Source organism: Papaver somniferum, chromosome 5 (assembly GCF_003573695.1).
Source record: "Papaver somniferum cultivar HN1 chromosome 5, ASM357369v1, whole genome shotgun sequence".
Taxonomy (NCBI): domain Eukaryota; kingdom Viridiplantae; phylum Streptophyta; class Magnoliopsida; order Ranunculales; family Papaveraceae; genus Papaver; species Papaver somniferum.
In genome coordinates, this window is record NC_039362.1 from 110,311,194 (window position 1) to 110,336,131 (window position 24,938).

The 24,938-nt window shown below is 36.8% G+C and overlaps 1 protein-coding gene across 1 annotated transcript; it reads left to right on the plus strand.

Annotated features, from left to right (window-relative positions):
- Positions 1–223: 223 nt before the first annotated feature.
- On the plus strand, positions 224–2,303 carry LOC113282405 (2-methylene-furan-3-one reductase-like). The gene is made up of 4 exons (XM_026531398.1): positions 224–770; positions 1,155–1,478; positions 1,579–1,738; positions 1,841–2,303. Exons 1-4 carry the CDS (start codon positions 354–356, stop codon positions 2,104–2,106), a joined length of 1,167 nt encoding a protein of 388 aa, XP_026387183.1. The 5' UTR covers positions 224–353; the 3' UTR covers positions 2,107–2,303.
- Positions 2,304–24,938: the final 22,635 nt, after the last annotated feature.

Below are 24,938 nucleotides of genomic sequence, written 5' to 3' on the forward strand. Positions count from 1 at the left end.
GGGTGCAAGACCACGGTTTTTATTTGGTGGACGGACGAGTTTGTTCACTCACTTTTCATGAGGGTGATGGAAATAACGCGAGTTTCTTTATCCTATGTCTAATGTGGATCACAATCCTTTTCTTATCCTTCTCTACGGATCTTTCAAGGTAACAAGTGAATCATCAATTGTGCATGGTACTACTACTATTGGTACAAAAAATAAAAGAACAGAAAAAGTAATTATATCCAGCAACAGAAAAAAAATCAAACAAACACTTGGATATAAAACCTCTGTGAGGGCAGGGAAGTGATAAGTTGGGGAAGAAAAGAAAGAAAGTATACCAACACTTGCTAGGCTGCTAGCAAATAGCAATGGAAGCTCTATGTACCAACACTAACCAATTTCATGCTCCTCTGTGTGATTCTTCTCTGGCATCGCTACGCCCATTAGCTCTCTCTCTAAAACCTTGCTCACTCTTCTCCAAAACATTAAGAACAAGAGCAAACATTATCTCCACAACTTCAAGATACCCATCTCTAAGAATTTCTGCATCTACTCCTGCTTCTTCAACAGAGACTGCTACTGCAGTTTCTGCTGTACCTTCGGAAATGAAGGCTTGGGTTTATGGAGAGTATGGTGGCATTGATGTTCTCAAGTTTGACTCAAAAGTTTCAGTTCCTGAAATCAGTGAGGACCAAGTTCTACTCAAGGTTGTTGCTGCAGCACTCAATCCAGTTGATGGAAAGAGAAGACAAGGAAAATTTAAAGCAACTGATTCTCCTCTACCTGTAAGTTTTTTTTCTGGATTTCTGAAATTCTTCTAGTTTTCTTCTACTTGGAGTCTGTTTGCTACACATGAAAGATTTGCATGATGCATAGGTAAGTGCGCCATAATTTGTGAGGGGGTGGGGACAATGTTGAATTTTATTGTAGCTGACTAGTTTCTATCAAGTCTTTAAAAAAAGTGCCATACATGGACAGAATCACACCATGAAAGGCAAAAACTCAAACTCTCTTGCCTCTCTATTAGCTATTAGGTACAAAATGCTAATTGAAATCAAAGTTTAGTGTAGCATCCTGCCTAATCTATGTAAGCATGACTGGGTACTCAATTGCTGTGACCACTGCGTAAGATGGATTTATTCATTTATTAAACGGGAGTTTCTGTGTAGACTGTTCCGGGCTATGATGTTGCTGGTATAGTTGTTAAAGTTGGAAGCCAAGTGAAGAATTTGAAAAATGGCGATGAAGTATACGGAAACATAAATGAGAAGGCTTTGGAGAACCCCCACCAGTTTGGATCATTAGCTGAGTTCACTGCAGTTGAGGAGAAATTGTTGGCTTTAAAGCCCAAGAATTTGGACTTCAGTCAGGCTGCTGGACTTCCTCTCGCCATCCAAACGGCTTACGAAGGTCTTGAAAGAACGGGGTTATCGGCTGGTAAATCAGTTCTTGTTTTAGGTGGTGCTGGTGGAGTTGGATCACTGGCAATTCAGGTATCTTTTGCTTTTTGTTCCCTATGCTTTTTATGTGATTGTGTTGGATGGAACCAATAAATGAATAATTTTGTTTTCTTTCTGTACTTCCCGAGGAAAGCTGGCAAAGCAGGTATTCGGGGCATCAAAAGTCGCAGCTACATCTAGCACAGGGAAAATAGAGCTATTGAAAAGCTTGGGTGTCGATTTGGCCATTGACTACACCAAGGAAAATTTTGAAGATCTTCCAGAGAAATTCGATGTTGTTTTTGATGCAGTTGGTAAGACATTGGCAATCTCCTACAGTGATAATAATATATGAATTGAAGCAACAGTTTAAACCTTCGAGTTACTAAATACTTTTTCCTTTTTCTATGAAACAGGGCAGTCAGATAAGGCGGTGAAAGCCATTAAAGAAGGTGGAAGTGTTGTGGTGCTAACAGGTGCAGTCACTCCACCCGGTTTTAGATTTGTAGTCACTTCCAACAGAGAGGTGCTAAATAAACTGAACCCATATTTGGAAAGTGGGAAGATCAAACCAATGATCGATCCCAAGGGTCCATTTCCATTCTCTCAAGTCATCGAAGCATTTACTTATCTTGAAGCAGGCAGAGCTACTGGAAAGGTGGTTATACATCCGATTCAATGAGCTTTAAAATCGTGCATGATCAACATCTCCAACTGAAAGGGTACTACATACGCATATATCAACCAAGTACTTTCATTCAGTTTCGTCCCTCTCTGTCTTGTACTAGATTCGAGACGTGAATCATAATTAACCTTAAATAACATTTCCATTTGGGGGACTGGTCAGTTGAAAGTGGGCAATTACAAAGTTACCTCTCTTGATCATTCTTTCAAATGTTTCCCGCGGATGATATACGGTAAGCTGGGTCGCGCCGAAGGGAGCGGCCATACCCGTGCCGGTACCAATACCGATACGATACACCCCCGAACTGCTTCATCTCATTTTTGTGTACAACTAGATCAATTTAGCATGTACGGTCTACATAGCTTTATATAGATACGAGATGAGCCTCGACTAATTCTAAACTCACCTAGTCAGGCTTAATGGAGGCTAAGGAAAGTTTTAGTCACATCTTAGTCCCACATTGCTTACTACCTCCTTATGGTCCTAATAAAAGGTGTGGAGCCACTCCACTCATTGCCAATTGGATTTGAGTTGGAAGCCCACATACTTCTATCAAGGCTATCCTATATTGCTTCTTGAATTTCTATCACCAATAAACTAAAATATCCAGTCGAGCCTAATATGAATCTTTAACTAAAAGTAAAAAGCTACCTAGGAGAAGACAAAAATTGGCTCAAATAAGTAACCGCATAAATAATATCGGGTCCGGTTAATACGAGATAAAGTAGACGACTTATGAGGAAACAATTTTAGATGTTGCTTCATGGGAAAAGGAGATATCTCCGTACCTGTTAAGCCATCATCATGTAAATTATCAACAATGTATTTATGTTGGCAAACAAAAATTTCATCGGATCAGCGGGAAACCTCAATTCCCAAATTTTTATTTGTAAGCGTCCAAGGTTTTTGATGGAAAATAATGTTAGTAGGATCAAGTTGGTGTAAATGCCAATCCTTTATGGCATCTAAATAAAGCAAACTCTGATACAGGGACGGGCCTAGCAAGGGGTTAAAGGAGGCTATAGCCCGTCCCTAATTTTTGGGTAAAAAAATTTTAGTATAGAAACTTAGGTTAAATTTTATGTTTAGCCCACATATTAGTTGTATTTAGATAATTGTATGTGATTTTTAGCCCATACTATGAGGTGATCAAAATTTAAGTCATGTTTAAAGTAAATAATCTTCTTCCACTCATTACCTTCCTACTCCTGCTTTCTTCTCTTTTGGTAATCACTTTGTTTTTCTGTTATTTGTGTTCGTTTTAACTTTTATTTCCCTAGCTATTTAGTATTGTACGGGTGGATCACTATTTGACCACTAATTATGTGATGTATTCCAAAAAAAATTGCCGCGACCTTCGGCCGCATTATCGACTGTTACAATCCAGCCCTACCCAAGGGAGAATCCTGGGTCCGTCCCTGCTCTGATAATAACTAGTTTTACAACAGGGGCAAAAGTATCATGATTGTTTATCGGGAAAAATACGGTTTAGTCCAAAAACGCATTACAAAGTACAATTTAGTCCAGGTTGAGTCAATTAGGTACAGAATAGTCCAAAAGCTATTTAAAATATGAAAAATACATAAATAACCTTCATGATTTAAAATTTAGTCCAAATATTTACAACTTAGACCAAAGTGACTCACGATGATGTCAGCAACTTTAAATAAGATAAAAATAATTAAAAATCAATTTATCTTTTGAGCTGTTCATCCAAAATTCACAAACTTTATATATTCGGAAAGCTCTTTCCGAAATCTACAAAAAGAGTACCCATATGACTATATAATTTTCGTTTTTTAAAAAATTTAGTTTGCACTGTTGTACAAACATGTACACATCTACAAAAATCCAAAAAAATTTAAAGACAAGACAAGGTGCACCAGTTTGAACATCATATACAACTTGAATCGTCTACCTAAGCACACTGCTAACAAGCATGCTATCGAAACCTCACACATAGCAAGCATGCTATTAAGATAAAAAAAATCCAGAAAATCGTCCATCTACAGAACCTGTCCATTGTTCTTCTCCACTTTCTTAAGCTCCCTCGAAAAGTACCTAAACACATAACAAGCATGCATTAAAATCACTCATGCTATCGAAAAACAACAACTTAGGTTTTATCAAGAATCGGTATTTTTTATACTTGCAAAAATCTTAAGCTATCTTTGAAACCGAAATCCAAGAAAGTTTTATCAAATTTCTGTAAAAGAAAAACACAAATCTAACAACTAACATCTTAATTTGATCAATCGATATGAAGACGTTAAACGTTGTTGATTTATACCTCAACAGGCAATAAATTCATGAGACAGACATAATCTGTTATGTTAATGTAAATTTAATATAAGAAAATAAATGAGCGGTGAGAAAACCCAAATCATGCTTCTGAACTGAATCAATACCATATTTCCTTGTACTCTTCTAATGAAACCATGCCAAATCATACACCACAAAAAATTTAGCAAGCTAAACTGAGCAAGTTTTATGACTAAGGTGAGGCAGATGATGACTCTGATGACATAATTATCAAAGCTCGAGTTGGCCTTGTAACTCCATATCACATGGTCTACACGATGTAATTTGGTATTAACATTTGCAACTAGTTACCAACATACAAGAAATGAAAACAACAGAGATACTTAATACCATTAAAGCAAATGAATCACAATATTGAAACAGAAACAAATGAATCAAAATATTGAAACAGGACAAATCGAAAGCCATGTTAACTTCATAGAGATGGCCTATAAAAAATTTTGTGAAATTTTTGACGATCTTTTTTTTTCTCAAAACAAATATTAACATGAGATAATTATAGATCTAAACTCTCACCACGAACCGAATAAGAAATTCCAACTGAAATCGAAGTAATTAGGTTTATGAAACCGTAATATTTTTCTTCTTAAAATCGATTATGAATCAATAAATTAATGCGATCAAATTAAACACTAAGAGTAGTTTAAACTTACCTTTCAAATGGCTTTCAATGACGAAATCTTCAATTTAATTTGCTGAAACTGGATCTCATTATCTATTCCCCTCCATTTTGAATTAATCTTCAAGAAAATGCACTGATGATGACAATCTAGGCTATTCAAGTTGAATTGATTCAATTAATGTATTTGTTTGATTAACAAGACATGTAACGAAGAGAAAATCGCCTAACAAACAAGCTCAAACTTGTTCAAAAAACTGCCGAGGTATGTAAGATTTTATCCTCTTCAAAGAAGTTGGTTTCCAAAGATAGGTCAAGACCACTAGAGAAAGAGTATGGTCTAAACATGTTGATAGACATGGATCTATGAATTCCTTTCAAAAGGGTCATGGTGGACAAATTGTTGTTCACCGCGGCACAACTTGATTGTGTTGTTTTGGTGCATCTTGTCTCATGTGCCTGACTAAAAGAGACAAGATTGTGCACAACTCAGGCTTAAAAGAAAAAAAAACACTTTTTGTTTTGCTTTTCTTAGTATGATTTGGAATTCTTTCATATCTAATTGATATTGGAAGGAACCTCCCTGTTTATCAAAAGAGGGTTATTCTCGACAATTCTACTCTCTTTAGGGTTGTGAATTGTGCGTGCGTGAACATGTACTGCTTAAGGTTCCGTGACCCTACACTCTTTTTTTCTTCTCTGAAACTCTTTTCATCTTAAGACTGCCTATTGCGTTTATATTGTGATTTCCTCTCACAAACCCATACACGTATGGAGACTCCAAGCATCATGTGTTCTGATGGAAAAGATGTTAATATGATTGTTAAGCCATCAATCATGAAGGAAAAAGAAAAATCTTCATTGCCTCCAACTTTGAAAAGAAAAAGAAGGAATGTGAGGAAGCCAAGAGTTGTTCCTTCAAATTCTCAGAAGTTTTCTGATGTTCTTGAAGAGTTGAAGGAAGTAAGGAAGGAGATTAAACAAATAAAGTCTTTTTTTATGAGAACTCTCGAAATTCAGAAGGCCCTGGTTCGACATCATCAGCCTAGAAGGTTTGTTGGATTCGACTCCTTTCTCCATGAACCCTATGTACCAATGGCTGTTAACGACAAGGAGTTTGGGGACGATAAAGAATTCTTCAGAGGTCTCAATATCTAGTAAATATTCTTTGTTACGTTTTTAGAAGAATAACTAGGGTTTGGAATAGCCATTATTGTGAGTACACATAGCTATGTCCAACAATTTTTCTTCTTCATGTTTTTAGATTTATTTATTCAAATTCTAAGTTTTTGGAAGATAATTTTTGCAATTTTAATCTTTATGATTTTATATATTGCAAATTGTTATGGGATATGTTGTTTACGTACGTGAACCAGTGATTTTCCCATACTTGTTCAAAAGTTATCTCTATTATGTCAGTATGAGTGTATTGATAGAAGATAGAATGAACTTTTGACACTACAAAAGTTAAAGCCTTTTATGTTATTATTTTGATGGAAGAAAGGATAAAACTTTTGATTACAAGGATTAACCCTATTGTATATCATTGTGCAAATAGTGATGGTGAATAGGATGAATCCTTGTGTATTCCACAGTATTTGGTCGATCTCCGATCCACATTTTTGTGCATATACTGTGTTGCTCCGTAAGGTTCCTTATGTTTGAGCATGACCAACTAAATTGATCATTCTCTTATGGTTATTTTAATTGTTGCTCCGTAAGTTCTCTTATGTCGAGCATGACCAATTGAATTGATCACTTTGTGGTTAATTTGGTTGTGTATTTCAATTAAATTAATAATGGGATTTCTTGTGATTAATTTGGTTGTATTTTTTGATTGAACTAACCATGGGTTCTCTTGTGGTTATTTCAATTGAATATTTTTGGATTCAAATTCATGTTTTTCATGTGATTTGTTTGTCCAAAAAAAATCCTTCTTTTCTTGTGAAAGTAGGGTCGCCTTTGTTGTTCCTTCGGGGATGACATTTTATGGGGGAGAGTTCATTTTGAACTTGTGCTTAATTGCCAAATCTTTGTGGGGAGTGCGGCTGTGGAATTTTTAGGGGTTATCTTGTATCTTTATTAACTCCTTGATGAATGCATTTAGCTTCGGCTTTATGATTGCATCTAAATTTGTTGGTATGTTAATACACCTTTTGGTCATGAAGTATCTCCGTGGAAATTTCATTAGGATCCCACTAATTTTCGTACCTTTGCCAAATTTTTTTTGACAAAAAGGGGGAGAATTAATGTGTAGTTCACACTACAAATACATATGGTTTACGGATCATTATATAAGGGGGAGTGGTTTTCATGTTGAGATATGTATTGACTAAGGGGGAGGGATACATATCACCATAGTATTTTTGTCAAAGTTGTGATACAATTGAACTTTGATGCTATGTAATAATACTACGACACTGTATAACAATGATTGAGAGCATTTTGTTTCTCATTATTATAGCCACAGATCTTCAACAACTGTGATGCTGAACTTACAACCTTTAGGATCATGGAGTACTTGGAAGTGACGAAGATTTCGAGTCGCGTTGAAGATGCCAAGGAGATCAAGCATGTGGATGAGAAGCTACATTTTTTTTTATCTTTTTTGTAATCCATATGTATTGATAGTTTTGTCACTAAAATTGACAAAGGGGGAGATTGTTAGAGCATTGCTCGGTTGAACTCGCATGCGTTGCTATCTCAAGCATGTTTGTCAATGTTAGTGATCAAAACTATAAGTCTTGATTGCTAGCCTATTTATAGATGTCTCAGACTAGGACATATATAGTGTAGTTGAGCTTAGATCTCTCGACGTTCATCTCTTGAAGACGAAAAACTACTAATGGGATCTTGTGGAACTTCTTCGACAAAAGGTATGTGGAGACTTGAACTCACCTATCACTTGGAAAGTCTATTTCTACTATCTCCTATATTGTGACATAAGTCGTGTTACGATACAGTTTTCTCTATACACATTTGAGATTTCGAGCTGAGTATATCTCGCTTACATATTTCTCGAAATATGTGTTGGTAAGCTTTCGCTTCGACCAAGTTCATCTTATATCATGAGAAAATTGCCGAGTAACATCTTACATGGTTTGTGTGATACAATCATTTGATGTAGGCTTGGAATGTTTCGATAATGATTATTTCAATATCTTGAAAATTGCTTTGATGCTAATAGTGTGTGAAAACGACTGTTGTAATTATAGAAGAATGTTTCAATGATTGAAATAAAGAGTTGATGATGTAACCATCTTTGGATATAAGCATATATAGTGTGTTTGCACATTAGTGTATAAATACATAAACCAGGAACCAAGAGTATGCATATGTGTGTATACAAAATTGGTGAAGGAGTCAAGATAAGTATGCTTACCCGTACGCATACTGGCGGAAGTTTTCGAAACGAAAATATCTGCTGAGTTTGGGAATTAAAAACTCCTAAACTGGTCACCTTAAGTATGAGTTTGGAAACTTAACAAAATCAAAATCCGGTTGCTTAAGTACGCATACCCGTACGCATACTTAAGCTGGTTACTTTGTTAAATCGGTCAGTTCATGGACTTAGACATTTAAATCATAAGGATGCGATCTTTGCAAACCGTGGCTATAAATAATGTACATGATTGATTCAAGTGAATCAAACCGATTTGGTTTCATTGTATTTTCTAAACAATTGAACAACTCTTTAATTAGTTTCATTTGAGTCATTTGAACTAGTTATGGTTAAGATGAATAAGGTTGATATGAGAGTAATCATATGGCTAACCTCGGTTAAATATTTGTTAACCAACCTGGTGTACACGTTTAGGTATGGTTACATAAACCTAAATTAGGGTACATTTCATTTGTATGTAACAAGCTAAGTTCGATCTAACGGTTGAAAGATATTAGCTTGGTTGAATCAGGTTTTTCATCTAATGATGATTATTGAATGCTTTGTTACCAAGGTAACTTGGATTGCAAACCCTGATTTGCAAACTATATAAAGGAGAACTCTAGCAACTAGGAAAACTAATCCCCACACCTCCTGTGTGTTACTAGTTGCATAACTAGAGTCGATTCCTTTAACCTTAGGTTTCTTCTCGAGACCATGTAGGTTAAAAACTTGAAGACTTCATTGGGATTGTGAAGCCAGACCCAACTATTATCTTTGTAGTTGCGTGATCCGATCTTGTTGTTTCTATCGTGTTGAGTGCAATTGAAATAATTGGCTCGAGATTTTATATCTCCGATAGGCAAGATAGAAAAGTAATCACAAAAAAAACTTGTCTCATCGTTTGTGATTCCGCAATAACTTGTTTCTCTAGTCGATTAAGTTTATTGTGAGGTGATTGATAATACTAGGTTGTTCTTCGGGAATATAAGTCTGTGTTATCAATTGGTTCATGTTCACCTTGATTTATCAAAAGACGGAACAAAAACTCTTGGGTATTTCTGTGGGAGACAGATTTATTCAATCCTATAGACTTTTCTGTGTGAGACAAATTTATCTATCAAGTCTTCGACTTTGGGTCGTAGCAACTCTTAGTTGTGGGTGAGATAAGCTGTAACACCCCGTATTTTTAGCATGGCGCATGTAAAAAGATGCGCCATTGCTCTAGATGAAGCTTCATCCAAAGCTTCTGTTGCATGTGATATGCATTTGTCCCAGGGCCAATATCCGGTGCCAAGTAAGGCACATTGCGTATGCGTATTGGCTAAGAAAAATATGGCATTAGTTGGAGGCTACATTGTCCAAGAGCCAATCTTGCATCAAATGATGCATTAGGCCAGTTGGGTAGATGTCCTTGAATATGTACAGCCAACATGGCTGGACATCGAGTTGGTATTTGAGTGGCCTATGGGCCAAAGTTGGAAATACAGCCATCACGGCCCTTCACCGGGTTTGGCTCAATAAGTGTTCAGCCATCCTGGTCGGGAATAAGAACTGGCATGTGAGCCAGAACTGAATGTACAACCATCTTGGACGGTTATTCAAGAAAATACATGGCAACGTCCATGAATAGTAAATGAGGAGTTGATGAAAGATTTTTGGTCCCCTAATCAGAGTTGTAAAAATGTCAAATTAACATATATAGGGACGGGTAGTTGGTTGAAGGTGCATATGCGGACCATGTACCAAGTAAGCTTCACAGCTTCGCCAGAGCGCTATGAATGATGCCTAAGGATCATTCTAAGTTGCGTAGCCTTATGAATGGAGCATATGATGCTGAGGCATCACTACGCCATTCCACGGACTCGATGATGCATCACTTGGATGTATTTGACGGAAAGACCTATACGGACTAGGCCATTACCACTATTGCTTGGCCACAGCCTAGCAAACGAGTTAGTTTAAGTTGCTCGTCCCTTCGAGGATGAACTACGGTCTGTGCTTGATCCCTTTAGAGTAGGGAAGGGTATGTAGGAAGCCGCAATGAGTTGCAGCATTGCCGGTCCAGCACTTTGTCGCTCATATCATCTAATTGTGAGATGATTGTGACATTCTGGCCTCTCATATCATCTGGCTCGGTAGATTGACGCAAGAGATGATTGTGGCCAAACTTGATGAGGCAAGTTGCATTCCATTCACTGGATGCTCATACTTCCTATCAAGGCGTTCGACATAGGCTAAAAACCCGAGTGTCGTAATTTAGCTCAAGAGGAGTCCATTTTGATGGGAAACGAACCAAAGATCAAGACATGTCGATCTATAGATCCACATGGTCACCAGAATTTAAACAAATTCCATTGTTTAGGGCCTCAAAAGGTCGTTTTCTGCCGTATTAGGAAAGTTTTTATTTTCTTAATAAACCCTTTGCGGAACAAGGGTAAGTTGGAACGGTGTGGAAGCTTAAATATCTGCATCATGCTCCACGATCATGTTTGCAAGGGCGAATGAACGTGCATTTTCCTAGCCTTAAGGCCTGGATCGTAGCTTCATCTTGACGCATCGGGGAGATTACGGCCTGCGGGGCAACGCTCCAAAGGCGTAATTTTTCGGTCCATCACATAAGCTAAGGGAATCAAGTGCGTAGTATCCTGCTAGGATCAGAGACGTAAGAAGCGCAACTGTACCTTGAATCGGTGTGAGATTGATTAGGGTTCAAATACAGTCTAGTCCGAAGTTAATTGGTAGTAGGCTAGTGTTTGTAGCGGCTTAATACAGCGTGGTGTTCAATCTGGACTAGGTCCCGAAGTTTTTCTGCATTTGCGGTTTCCTCGTTAACAAAATTCTGGTGTCTGTATTATTTCTTTTCCGCATTATATTTTGTTATATAATTGAAATATCACAGGTTGTGCGTTAAGATCAATCAATTAGAATATCCAACCTTGGGTTGTTGATTTACATTGATTGACATTTGAACATTGGTCTTTGGTACCGGTCAAGTACTTCCTCTTATATTCAATCGGGCTCGCAGATTTCTATTTGGTGATTGCAAATTGAATTACGAGTTAGATATATTAAACTCTTTGATATGCTTTATTCTAGATTGAGTCTGACTGTCTAGTTGATTCTCTAGAAAGTGTATTGGAGTAAGTCTCCTCGGATTGCCAAATGAATTGTTGGATGTGATTATTAGACCCCCGCATTTTCACCAACTGAAAAAGACAGGGTACTTAGTACACCATCAAATTTTTTGTTCGGAAACCTGTATGGACAAACTTATCACAATCACTTGTACAGATCAACAATAAAGATCTGATACCTGATATGAAGACAAGTTTTACTTGAACGATCTTAGAAGTCAATATCGAAGTATCAACCTAGTATATATCCGAACAATTGTAAGAACCGAGTTCCAACGAGAACAGGAATATCTTCCGTTTTATTCTTATTGTTGCTAATGTATATATAACCAATTTCCCAATTTTAGAAACTATTAGAAAGTATTCCAACTTCTACAAGGATGCAGTTTTCTTAAAAGATTTATTTACTTGCACTTCATGAAGACATTTATTCCTTTCAAATTTCTCACCAGATGGATTCATAGAAAAGTCTTCCTTTAGCCCATAATTAACACAACTTCATAGATTTCTAATCTCTCAACCTGCTCAACATCAAAATATCCATGCATGAACTTGGACTTGCATCTTTTAAACATCCATGCACAATCATGGGAAATATATCAGAGCAATCCTACTCTTGTTAATATTATTATCCAATGCATCACAATTAATTGCTAGATATATACGGGTGAGCACATGGAATCCCATGTTGCGTAATACTATGTTGATGCACTACTGAACTACGACCCTATTAAAAGCTTGAGTTATTTAATTTATGCAAAAAAAACTGCAAAGGTCGTGATCTTCTTGACTATTGTTACCAGCTCTAGTTTCTTTTCCTGAAAAAGAAGATCACATCTAACTCTCCAAATTTATGAAATAGTAATGAGAGTAAGACTCGATAGATTGAGATTATCTTAATCTTCATCTTATTTGCTCAAATCTATCCACTCTGTAAATTATGTATCATACATTGAATCCTGATTTTAGTTTAGAGCTCTAACTACCTCTTGGGATGCCTAACCACATTGAGTAGAATAAGGCTTTAGATCTTAGTCAAGCAAAACTTGAGAAAAACTTTAGAGGGACAAAACCTCTCATTCTCGGACCCGAACTATAGAACTCGAAAAACTTTAGTTGCTCCTTGCTTGCTCGGATCTAGCAAGGATTCAATTCTATTTGGTTTACTTATATGTAGGTTTAGTTTTTTGGTCATCGAGTTTCTTTAGGTTGTTGCAAAAGGTCATTAGCCAGCATGGATACTTGTTCTCTACCTCCCAATATCACTTTTCAATTACCTGGACTGAAAAATTTGTCCCCCTTTTGTTTTTCCTTTGTAAATCTCACCTCATCTTAGTTTGAAGTTGGTGATGGTTGTTATCTACTACTTCTTTACCAAATCTCCAAAATTAGTGAAATTCTCTGCTAATTTCATCAATGATACAAGCACTTTATCTCAATCTAAAATAAGGCCTCCATCAAACATTCCTTATACACTCTTCACATAGTTTGTTATTTAACCAACACAAGAGTTGGGTTCTTATGATAATCAAGCTTCCCATTTTCAATTCTTAATCGGCAAAGGTGTCGGTTTATGTTGATAACTAGGTTGATAATTACGATCCCAAACCAAGCAAAGGGTTCGCAACGGTAGGTGATGATTACAACGACGAGTTTGTAACGATGATGTTTAAATAAGGGTTATCATCTCTTCTTAACGGGCAATTCCCATTTATCATTTGGATATCTCTTTTTAATTTGTAATGGAATTTTTGGGCTTTGATGAGGTTGTGCCTCTTGGTTTTCTTTTCTTACAAATTATTCTTGATTGATTTTTTTTGGGTTATCTCTTACCCTTTCAGTTGAAAGTTGTATCTGGTAGTAATCAATTCTTATTTTTTTCAATATAATCTCTGTTTCACGATCAACAAAGAAGATAAAAACGTGCCTTAGATGACACCTAACGTAGAGTTGCAAGCGTTTGGGCATAATATCTAATATAAAACGAATGAAAGGATCACACACTGATGAATTTTCGTAACTTTTCAGTTACAATACTTATTTTACATTAAATTTGATCAAAAGCAAATCAACTACGAGTGTGAAAGGAAGAACAACGGGAGAACTAAGTCGTTCAACTAGTTGAAACTGAATTATTGAGCCAACCATCTTAGCCGAGTCAACTGATTGGGTTTAAAATGTTTAAACAAAAACATGTTTAAATTCTATCAAAAATCCTTCTCACTTTCTAAAAATTTAATGAAAACTATTATTTATCATAAAGAAATTCATAAAACAGACTAAGTAAAAACCGCACAAAAACATGGTAAATAGATCCCGCCCTTCTGGAAGAAACAAGAGGTCCATTTTGGATTTTGATATGTCCGTGCGGTTTTCTTTCTGTAAATTTGGGCGGTCTGAATAATTTTTTTATATTTTTAATATACACCTCTAACAATTGATCAATATTGGAATAAATAAATAATATTATACCACGCAGTCGTGGAGCCATTTCAACAAAATGGTGAATGTTTTGGAATTACCTGGGTATGTAAGTTCAGGGTCCGATTATTTGCCTGAAATTCATATTTTTTTCGTAAATTGGTTACTCTTAGTATGAGACGCTATAACTTCTTTTACATGCTGTAAATTTTACAACATTGCTAATGGGACGCGTCAGATTATTGGGAAGGGTGTCAAAATCCATATAAGACCGAAGATTTTCTAGTTTGCCGAGTCTGCATTTTGATACTTTCCTAGTAAACTAGTAACTCATCAGCAGCCTTGAAATTTTATAAGGCGGCTATATTCATGATATGATTATTTGAACCTAGTTTGCCCAGTCTTACGAACTAACCAGAAATAGTGGGCAATTAGGTTAGAATCCAAAACCAAATTGTCTGTTCAACCCAGTGTAGTCAATCTCGGCCGTCTCGGTCGAGATCTCGGTGATTTTTCCGTTTTCCGCCATTGGGAAGCCGATAAGCACATTCTCGCCGAGACGATATCTCACCGGGAATCTCGTCGGAATTATTCAATCTCGGCTGCTATCTCGGACGGAATTTCGTTTTACCTTCAACTGTTCCATGATTTCCATTAAATTGAAACTCCTCAATTTGACGGTATCATGGTTTTCATGAGTCCTTTATTTTATTTTTTGAGCTAAAAGTCAAATAATACTAATATTCTTGAAAGAGACAGATAGAAATAATCAAAAAAATAATACCATACACGAATCAGTATAACCACTTCCAGATCGATGAACCCCACTAGAAACCTCTATTGCAGGACCTTCGTATGTTTTAGTGAGGAAGATTTCTTCTAATTTAACACCGTCATCAACCCTGTTGATATTAAAAATATCTCACTAATCTTGTTTCATTGATCTCCTTTGATATTCTCTTTTTAATTTCTCCAAACCCATTATCCATTAAACGAGCTTTTCCATGGAAGATCTCACTAAGCAGAACCAAAGTCTTCACCCCAATGCTTCCGTATAAATTACTCATGTGAAAGGGTTCGAAGAAAGAAAGAGAGACACTTAGTTGTAAAGAAAAATGAGGCAGTTAATTGTATATTCCCTCTTCTCATTCCTCTCCTTCATTTTCTTAATGCTAACAACGGTGCTTCCTTTCAATTGAACCGAAAGGCATGCGAACAGGTGTTAACTTGTGGTACATGAGAATTATGTATTGGATTACAGGTGTTAGTTATACAGTATAAAGGTTGTTTTCTTAATGAATATTTGTGCTTTCTTAGTGAATATTAGTTTTTGTTTTGGCTAATTTGATAGCATTTTATTATATCTTGATATATAAAAATTATTTATATAAAGAAGTTGAAACCGAAACTATACCGAGATTTGGAAACGGAATCTCTCCGAAACAACGTTGTACCAGTGTCTCGTTAGGGACCGAGACAAATCGGAATCCGAAATCAACTACATTGGTTCAACCAATTGGACTTATTTCGGATAAAAATCAGTACAGTGACTCAAACCAACTTGACAGTACCTTTTTGTACGTCCATGTGCGGATGATATTAGGAGATTAGATTACCATGTTGATGCCATTGCCAGTGAATAAAGGTTAGCGTATCTTCTTCTTTTTTTTAATCAAATTGATCCCCAACAATAACTGACATCACCCATTTGGGATTAAAGATAAGGACAAATGTTCGACCACCAGGGCCGGGGACCATTCTTACTAATCTTCTTGTCAATTGTGTTTATGCAGACAAAATGACTAGATAATCAAGCCAAACTGATTGCATTTTAGATCGAGTTTATAGCGCGTAATGACAGGCATTTAGATAATGCTGCATCATTTGCACCATCTGTCTGTGGACACAATGCGATCTTCTTTGGCTCTACTCTCTCATATTCACTGACGTTAAGCGAGCAGTGGTCCCTTCTCTCTATTTCTTTCATGTTCTGTCTGTGCTGTGTTTTAGTACGTATCTGTACTATCTGTACATGTCGCTATATTTTAGTAGCTGGATTTTTTGTTGCAACCAAGTTTTTACTAGTTACGCCCATTTTTTTGTACTTTCTAAACCATTTGTTGTAATTTCTCTAAGCTTGAGGCTGTGTCATTCATAAATAACCTTTAACATTGTGGTAACTCTTCTACATGTGCTGATTGTTGCCAGTTTTTTTAGCAACCGAGGCTTCTCTTTATCAACTTGAAACAATCTAGCAGCTAAGGATTCAATTTCTAAGAAAAGTAGGTCCATATTCCACAAACATCACTGCCTTGTGCTGTTGCCATAAGTCGGTAATTTTCCTACGCATAAAATTACTGAAGAAAAACAATTAGTTGCTTTTCAAAACGAGACCCACGTAGTATAGGACCAGTTTAGGCATTTTTCCTTGAGGGTAGAAACATCCAGTCCTAGTCTATATTTAGAAATTATTCTCAAAACAAAAGGCCACAGTGGGAGCTCATCGGGAATAGTAAGTCGCAGACCGTATACGGACGGAATAATCTACGGCTGATCCGACACGCCCACGGATATGTCATGTTACTGCGGGTCCCACTTATTTCTCTCCCTTTCTTTCCTTGCCCTGACGAGAATCAAACCCAGTACAAATGCTCCACCGTTTTTTTATTTTCAGCATAGTGCTATTTAGCCCAGCTTAATTGGGGGTTATGGAATTTTGTTTGCCCCCCAAATTTTTCAGGGGTGTAAAAATCGGAAGATGAATATACTATTATATTCTTAATTAATATTTTTTTTTCAAGTAACGACCCTTCACCGACATTAACGACAGTTTAGGGTCGTCATATACATCCTGATCAAAACAATAACGACTCTAAACTGTCATACACTAACGAATCTTTTTAGAGATTAACGACAGTCTATAACGACATTTCTAAAACATTAACGACTGTTTAAGTCGTCAAATGCGTAACCAAAACAGTAACGACCCTTCCAAAGGATCGTCAGGGAATTGATCATTTTTATGACGACCCAAAACTGTCGTACATTTCCGTCATTAATGAATCTTCGACAGTTTAGAGTCGTCAATGAAAATTTTTAATACCTTGACGATTTTTCATACTATCTGGGCAAAAAAAAAAAGTTAGACTAAACATTGCAGACAAAAAATCTGGAAAAAAAATTAAACTCTAATTAAGTAAGATTATCACTAATTAATTAAGATTATCGCTAATTGATTAAATTTTAACACTAATCATTTAGGGGCATTTTAGCCATTTAAAAGATATTTTTATAAACGTTGACCCAAATTAGGTTCTGGTGACCTTTTTTGTCCTCTAGTGCATGGCCCCAATTAATTCCGATGGCCCCCTAATTAAGCTAGGCTATTTAGTTATTACTGTAGTTATAATTTTTCCAAAACTACCCTCTCATTATATTATTTTATTAAAATTCTAGGAAAAGAAAAGAAAAAACTTATCCTACCACTGAACCACAACCTGACTTGATTGGGGTATACCCAAATTAATTGGGTATACCAAATGAGACAAAATAAGGTCATTTTGAAGTAAAACACAAAGCCCCTTATCCACATATTTACAAAAATGGCTAATCTACCCTTGATTAATTAACACTAATAAATGTGATTAGGATAATTAATTTAATTAGTTAATTAGTTGATAAAGGCCAAAGCACCAAACCCATAACCCTGAGAAGTGCACTTATCCAAGTATTTGGAATTTATACGAGCAACAACATCCTTAATGACTTGTCCGGGCTCCAATAACGCTAACGTTCGAGTTGGTGATTTTTTATTTCATAGGTTAAGTGTGGTAATTCAAAAAGGGGTTGGAGCCAAGCTTGTTGCTCGGCTACCGACAAGTTTCTTGTCCGATAAGGATGTTTTCGATTTTTGTTTTAAATTATAATCACATTATTAGTTGATTAAAATTTTGGAATTAGGTTTTATTTTAGATTGAACTCATGGATGTGGGTAGATTTTTGAGATTTTTTTTTTAAAGAATTCTACTTGTAACGGAAATGAAATCGTACTACCCAAACGCGTATAAATATGGGATTGTAGAGCTGATGGGCGATTTTATACTCAAAATTATAGAAGGAATCAACATTTTCAGTTCTGAAAGTATGAAAAGTCGGCAAGGTCTACGGATGAAGAACATGCCGACTATATCCGACCGACAAGGTCTGTGGATGAAGAACATGTCGACAACTTATGCCGGCAAGATCGATAAAAAAAATACCCTGCCGACTATAGGATTTTTGACATACATAGAAGGTATTACAAATGCATGATTAGTCGGCAAAGTATTAATTTCATAACCTGCCGACTAAAATATAGTCAGCAAGGTATAGAGATGGATATCTTGCCGACCCTGTAACTGCTAATTTCAGAGATGAAAAGTCGGCATGGTATTCAACCTTATACCTTGCCGACTATTTTTTAGTCGGCAAGGTCGACAAAAAATACCCTGCCGAATTTTGGTTCGTTTTGATTCTTCATTTTTTTTTATTTTTTTTTGATTTCACATGTATAGTTGGAGTGTAGAAGAAAGATTTTGATTTTTTTTTAATATGCTTTGGTCGGCATGGTTTTTTAGTATGTGTAATTTGGTCTTTTAACACCTTTTAGACACCCCTTAGCACACTAGTTTGGATAGGAATAAAATGGGTATACCCCAATTAATCTGGGTATACCCCAATCTCGCCTGCTTAAAAAAAGAAAAAATCCAAACCATGCGTACATGGTGATCCGAAAGCTAACACAGACAAAGACCTTGTTTGTTTGCAGCTGATTCGACATCTGGATCTGAGTCAACCCCTGACTCGGGCCGAGTCAGCAATCAGACCGTTTGTTTTGCATTTTGAGTCAGATCTGACTCGACCTCTGACTCAGACATAACCCCTGACTTGTCCCATTTGAGTCAGGTAACAAAATACCCCTGACTCACGGGACCAAACCACTGACTCACGTTTTTTGAGTCAGATCTGATTCGAAACAAACATATCGAGTCAGATCCAGATGAGTCATGTGATTTCACTCAGATCCAGATGACTCAGACTCAGACGATTCAGATGAGTCAAGAGTAAACAAACATGGTGAAATACTCAAAAAGTTCGATGCAAACACGTTATGTAATAATATTTAAAATGTACATATTATGAACGTGATTTCTCAACGATGTAAATCCACTAGTCGATAAATGATAAATTTGCGTAAGATATACTACAATAAAATAATAATATATACAAAAAATCAGGCATCATTAGTGTACATTTATATTGAAACAGTGTGTGACTATGCATATGAAGTTACCAATATGTCTGATGCGGAGACACACGCGTCCAAATGTCGGACGCCAGTCTGACACTGACACATGATCATTTTAGGCGCGTGCATGCTACCTAGTTGAGTTTTTTCCATCCATTAAGTCCTCCAAGTCGAACGAGTTTATTTACTAAGATAATGAATTACTAGAATAAATAAATATGTGATGACAATTCATTTCGGAGAAGAATCGTCGGGTGACGATTCATTTGCTAGATGTTTCAGAAGTCATTTACAAAAATGAACTGGGGAGTGACAACTTCGAAAATGAACTGCTAGAATAAATGGAACATGGAAGGAAGTTCATTTTACTAGATGATTTTGTAATTTAGTAGTTTCGTTTTCTAAATTAATGAACTTTTTTTTATGTCATCTTATTTTCTAGGATGAAATCTCTTTTATAGAGGTTTTTTTTTTACGGTAAAATCTCTTTATTCGGTTCACTTAATCCTATATATTTTAAATTTGGTTAGTGTGTTTTTCATATTCCTTTAAAATTTTATTATGTATTTGTCAGATTTTAAGAGAAATCTAATTATAGAATCAGCGTTCAGACCCAATTTATAACAAACAGTTACTATCTTATCCATCATTACAACTTTCATTTCTTAGAAGGAAAGAAGAAATGTAGATGGGAAAAAACAAAGAAAAATCGTTTCAAAAAATCGGATAAAAAAATAAAGGTGTTGTTACAGAAATGCTCGTTTGAACCCAACTCTTGCTATTCACGAAGCATCTGAAGACGTATCGACAACAATGAAGACATCATCCTTCAGTTCGAAGTTAGTAACAATTGACTTGACTTGTTCTATTTCTATCATTTGTTCTTTCAAGTTAGTATTTATTAAAACATAACATACGAAGTAAAGTATGTTTACAATGACTTTAATATTGGTGACTTAGTCACGGTAGTATGATAAAGGAATGTTGTATCAGTTGTTTCACAATTTAAGTATATGGAGTTACAAAGTATAGTTTACCCATGGACTTCGTAGTATCGCCATAACACTAATTGGTAATTCGTTATTATTTAGTGCACATGTTAAATTACTGGATGCATCCATACCTTAAAATTATGTTCTTTTACATAGTTTAAGGGAATTTACTTGTGAAACTTATTTCGTAGTTGAAAAGATAGATTCAAAAATCTATTAGAGGACCAATTCCAAATAAGGATCATCCCAAGGATCCAATCCAGGACTGATCCCAAGTACCTGACATTTTCGATATGTTTGTTATCTATGGTTTTCGCGGACACCAGGATGTAAATGGCTTAGATTGGATAGTTCACATAATGTCGACATAGTGATTTGAACATGTGCTAAACTCTAATATCTTAATGTTCGAGTATTTTCCTTTGATACTCAAGTCAAAATCATGAAACCGTTAGATATCAAAAAATATATGCCTACTATATCCCGTAGGTTTTAATATCTCTGGTTTCTATATTAGTATAAGTACATGGATGTGTGCAAGCTAATTTTAGGTTTCACCTACGAGTACAACGATTTACTAGTTGGAATACATTTGGTATTTGTGAAATTCGGAAATAAACATTCATTGCATATCTTAAGGTTTTCAGATCTAGTAATAACTTTTCTTCCACTCAAGCCTTCGTCATAACACTATAAATAGTAGAGCTTGTATTCTTACAAACTCATCTTGACACACAACTTAAGTAATTATGTGGGAAGCCAAATTGTTAAGATATATATGTAATCTAATTAGGTGAAACATCTTGCGTTGCGATCGTTTAAAGTATTCGTTGGAATCAACAAGCTTTTAGTAATACCGTTGGTGGGAGTCTGTGTGTTATTATTAATTTAGTTTTTCGATTAATTGATTTGATTATAGTGGTATAGTTATCTTTGATAGACCAAACTTGTTTATTCTATGGTTTTTCTCTTTTGATATAAGGCCACTCAAGTTTGTTTGAGGATTTAACTATTAAAAATCTGTAGATAGATGTAACACCCGCGCAAAGATGCTCCATGGCCTAAGATAAAACTTCATCTAAAGTTTTCGTTGCATGTTACGAGGAACATTGACCTAGATCCAATGTGGCGCCAAGTATGGCGCATTATGTTGGGCATATTGGTCGAGGGACAATATTACGCCAAGTATGGTGCATTACGTAAGCTATATTTTCCAAGGGCCAATGTCGCACCAAATGGTGCATCAGGAAGTTGTGACGATGGCCTTAAACGAAGTACCGCTACCATAGCGCATTACGCTGGTCATTGGCCTATGGACAATATCACACCTCAAAGGTGCATTAGGCCAGAGAAGGCTAGACGAGATAACGTGCATCTATTATGGATATAAATATTGGAATTGACTTATGGGCCAGATCAGAAACACAACCACCATAGACGGTTATTTACAGGTACGTGGCAACAACCATGAATTGTGAAGCAATCACGTCAACGTGGTCCCCAAGTTTAAGTTGTAGAAATGTCCTTAAGACAAATATAGGGATGAATAGTTGGTTGAAGGTGCATATGCGGAATATGCGCAAATACGCTTCATAGCTTAGTCGCTAGAGCATAAATGATGCTAAGGACTCATTTATAGTTGCGCAACCTTGCCAAATAGGGTATATGATGTGAAGGCACTATGCCATGTCGCGGACTAAATATGCATCACCTTGATGCATATCCTGTACGGACTAGGCCTACTACTTCGCCACAACCTTGCAACACGAGTTGGCTTAAGTTGCCCGTCCCTTCGTGGATGAACTACGGTCAATGCTAGATCCTTTTATAATATGAAAGGGTATGTAAGCAGCGACAATTAGTTGCAGCATTGTCGGTCCGACACCTTGTTGATCATATCATCTAATTGCGAGATGGTGAAACATATTAGCCTCTCATATCATCTGGATCGGCATTCTGTCGAAACTTGATGAGGCAAGTTACATTTCTTTTCTTGGATGCTCATACTTCCTACCAATGGCGCCTTGCGCATGGCCAAGAAAATAAGCAACATCAGTATCAATATGCAAGTCAGCGGAGCTTGCATAAGCCTAAGGAAAGTACGACATAACCTGCTTGATGCACCATTAACACGAGAAAGATCAGTGCATGCTTTGAGCGATGCCTAAGTTAAGTAAGGAAGATTAAAATAGGCTTACAATGGCCTACATGCAAGTTCAAGGAATGTGTTGTGCCTATAAAGAACGAGAAATCCAGTGATGAATGAAATAATGCATCGGCATTAGCCTTTAGGGCTTTAAATCCTTCGCAGAAAAGGGTAGGTTATAAATGTGTGGAAGCTAAGTCTAGGTGCATCATGCTTATCGAGCATGCTTGTAAGGGAAAATAAATGCACATTTTCCTGGCTCGAAGAGGAGTATTAACGCCCGTATAGTAGCATTAGAGTGGTGCATATTGAGTTATGGCATGCGCGCCCTGACACACTAGGCGTAATTTTCCGATCTGTCACAATTGGTATCAGAGCAAGTTCCGAGATAAATCTAGGGGTTGTGCGTAATGGACTCGTCAGCAAGTATTTCTTTGAAAGAAAATTGTAAGTTGAAATTGTAGGCCAATTTATATGCTAGTTGGAGAGTAGGCAAATATTTTTGCAGTAAGCCTAGACTTTGTCAAGTACTGTGCCGCCTCTTGGACTAATTTAGGCACTTGACCACCGGGGACTGTCTGGGAAAGTTGGATGGTATCTAACTACTATGGTGTTTGGGTTGATCACCCCACACTCGTCAACCGGAAGGAGTGTGATGCTAGTGCTAACGTCTGAAAAAACTTACAGACATTCCGAAAAGCCGTCTAAGACGGTGGGCTACCATCCAGGGAAGTAAACTGTCGGGGACGGTTTAAGACCGGCGGATCCAACTACTTTGATCACACTGGGTCACACAATATTGCAGAAATAATGGCTTATCATGTTGGATTTTTGCCAAATTCTTGGCAACGACCTTGTGAACCTTAAGGACTCCTAAGAGTGTAGTTTGAGATGCCCAATTAGGATACCTCGTTGAGATAATTTTTGGATTTCTGAGTATCTGGTATGTGACTTTTGCTCAGGAAATCCAAATCGTGAAGCTTGTCCACAATAGATTTGTTTTAAATTTCAGGGACGAAATTAAGGGGGTGAATAATGTAACATCCGCACTTTTCATAAGATGAAGCTTCATCTCAAATTTCCGTTGTGTGTTAAGAGGAACATTGGCCTAGAGCCAATATGGCGCCAAGTATGATAGATTATATTGGTCATATTAGCCAAGGGCAAATATTGCGCCAAGTATGACTCATTAGTAACACATATTGGCCAAGGGCCAGTGTCGCACCAAATGGTGCATCAGACCAGTTAGGAGGATGGTCTTGAGCAAAGTAGCGCTACCATAGCGCATTACGTAGGTCATTAGCCTATGACCAATATCGCACCATAATGGTGCATTAGATCAAAACAGGCTGGCCGAGATAATATGCAACCATCATGGATGTAAATATTTGAATTTCCCTATGGGCCAGAACGTAAACACAACCTCATGGACAATTATTTTGAGGTACATGGATGACTAGTGAAACAAACACGTCAAAGTGGTCGCCAAGTTGTTGTAGAAATGTCCTTAAGACATATATAGGAAGAGGTAGTTGGTTGAAGGTGATATTGATTGACCACGACCTTGTAACATGAGTTGACTTGAGTTGCTTGTCCTTTCGTGGATGAACTACGATCAATGCTTAATCCCTTTAGAATAGGGATGGGTACGTAGGCAGCCATAATGAGTTGCAGCATTACCGATCCAACACCTTGTCGCTCATATCATTTAATTGATAGATGATTGCGACACATTGTCCTCTTATATCATCTGGCTCGGCATTACGATGCAAGAAATGATTATAACCAAACTTGATGAGGCAAGTTGCATTCCATTCCTTGGATGCTCATATTTTCTATCAAGTACTTCGACGTAGGCATGCACCAATTGCGCATTGGGTATGGTCAGGAAAGTAAGCAATATCGGCATGCAAGTTAGCGGATCTTGCATAAGCCTAAGAAAAGTATGGCATGATCCCTATTGACGCACCTTTGGCACGAGCAAGATCAGTGCATACTTTCAGCGATGCCTAAGTTAAGTAAGAAAGCTGCATATAGGCTTACAATGCCCTATGCGCAAGTTTAAGGCATGTACTGTGCCTAAAAGGAATCGAAAGTCAATGATACATGAAATAATACCCCGACATTAGCCTCTATGATTTTAAAATCTTCGCAGAACAAGGATAGGTTGAACGACATGGAAGCTAAGTCTAGTTGCATCATGCTTGTGGAGCATGCTTGCAAGGGAAAATGAACGTGTATTTTCCTGGCACGAAGAGGAGTTTTAAGGCCCGGTGAGTAGCATCAGCGTGGCACATCGGGAAGCTATATGGTCTGCTGATCACGTCTTGTAAACTAGAAAAGTATAGATAAGGAGACACAAAGTAGAGGGGAAAAATTCTATTCATTATCATTGTTAGACAAACATTAGAGCCTCTATTTATAGGGCAAGACACAAGGGCATTCCAATAATAAACGAGATTCACCTTAGATATTCTTAACATAATTACACGTTTATAACAGTTCTTATAGAAGTTACGATAT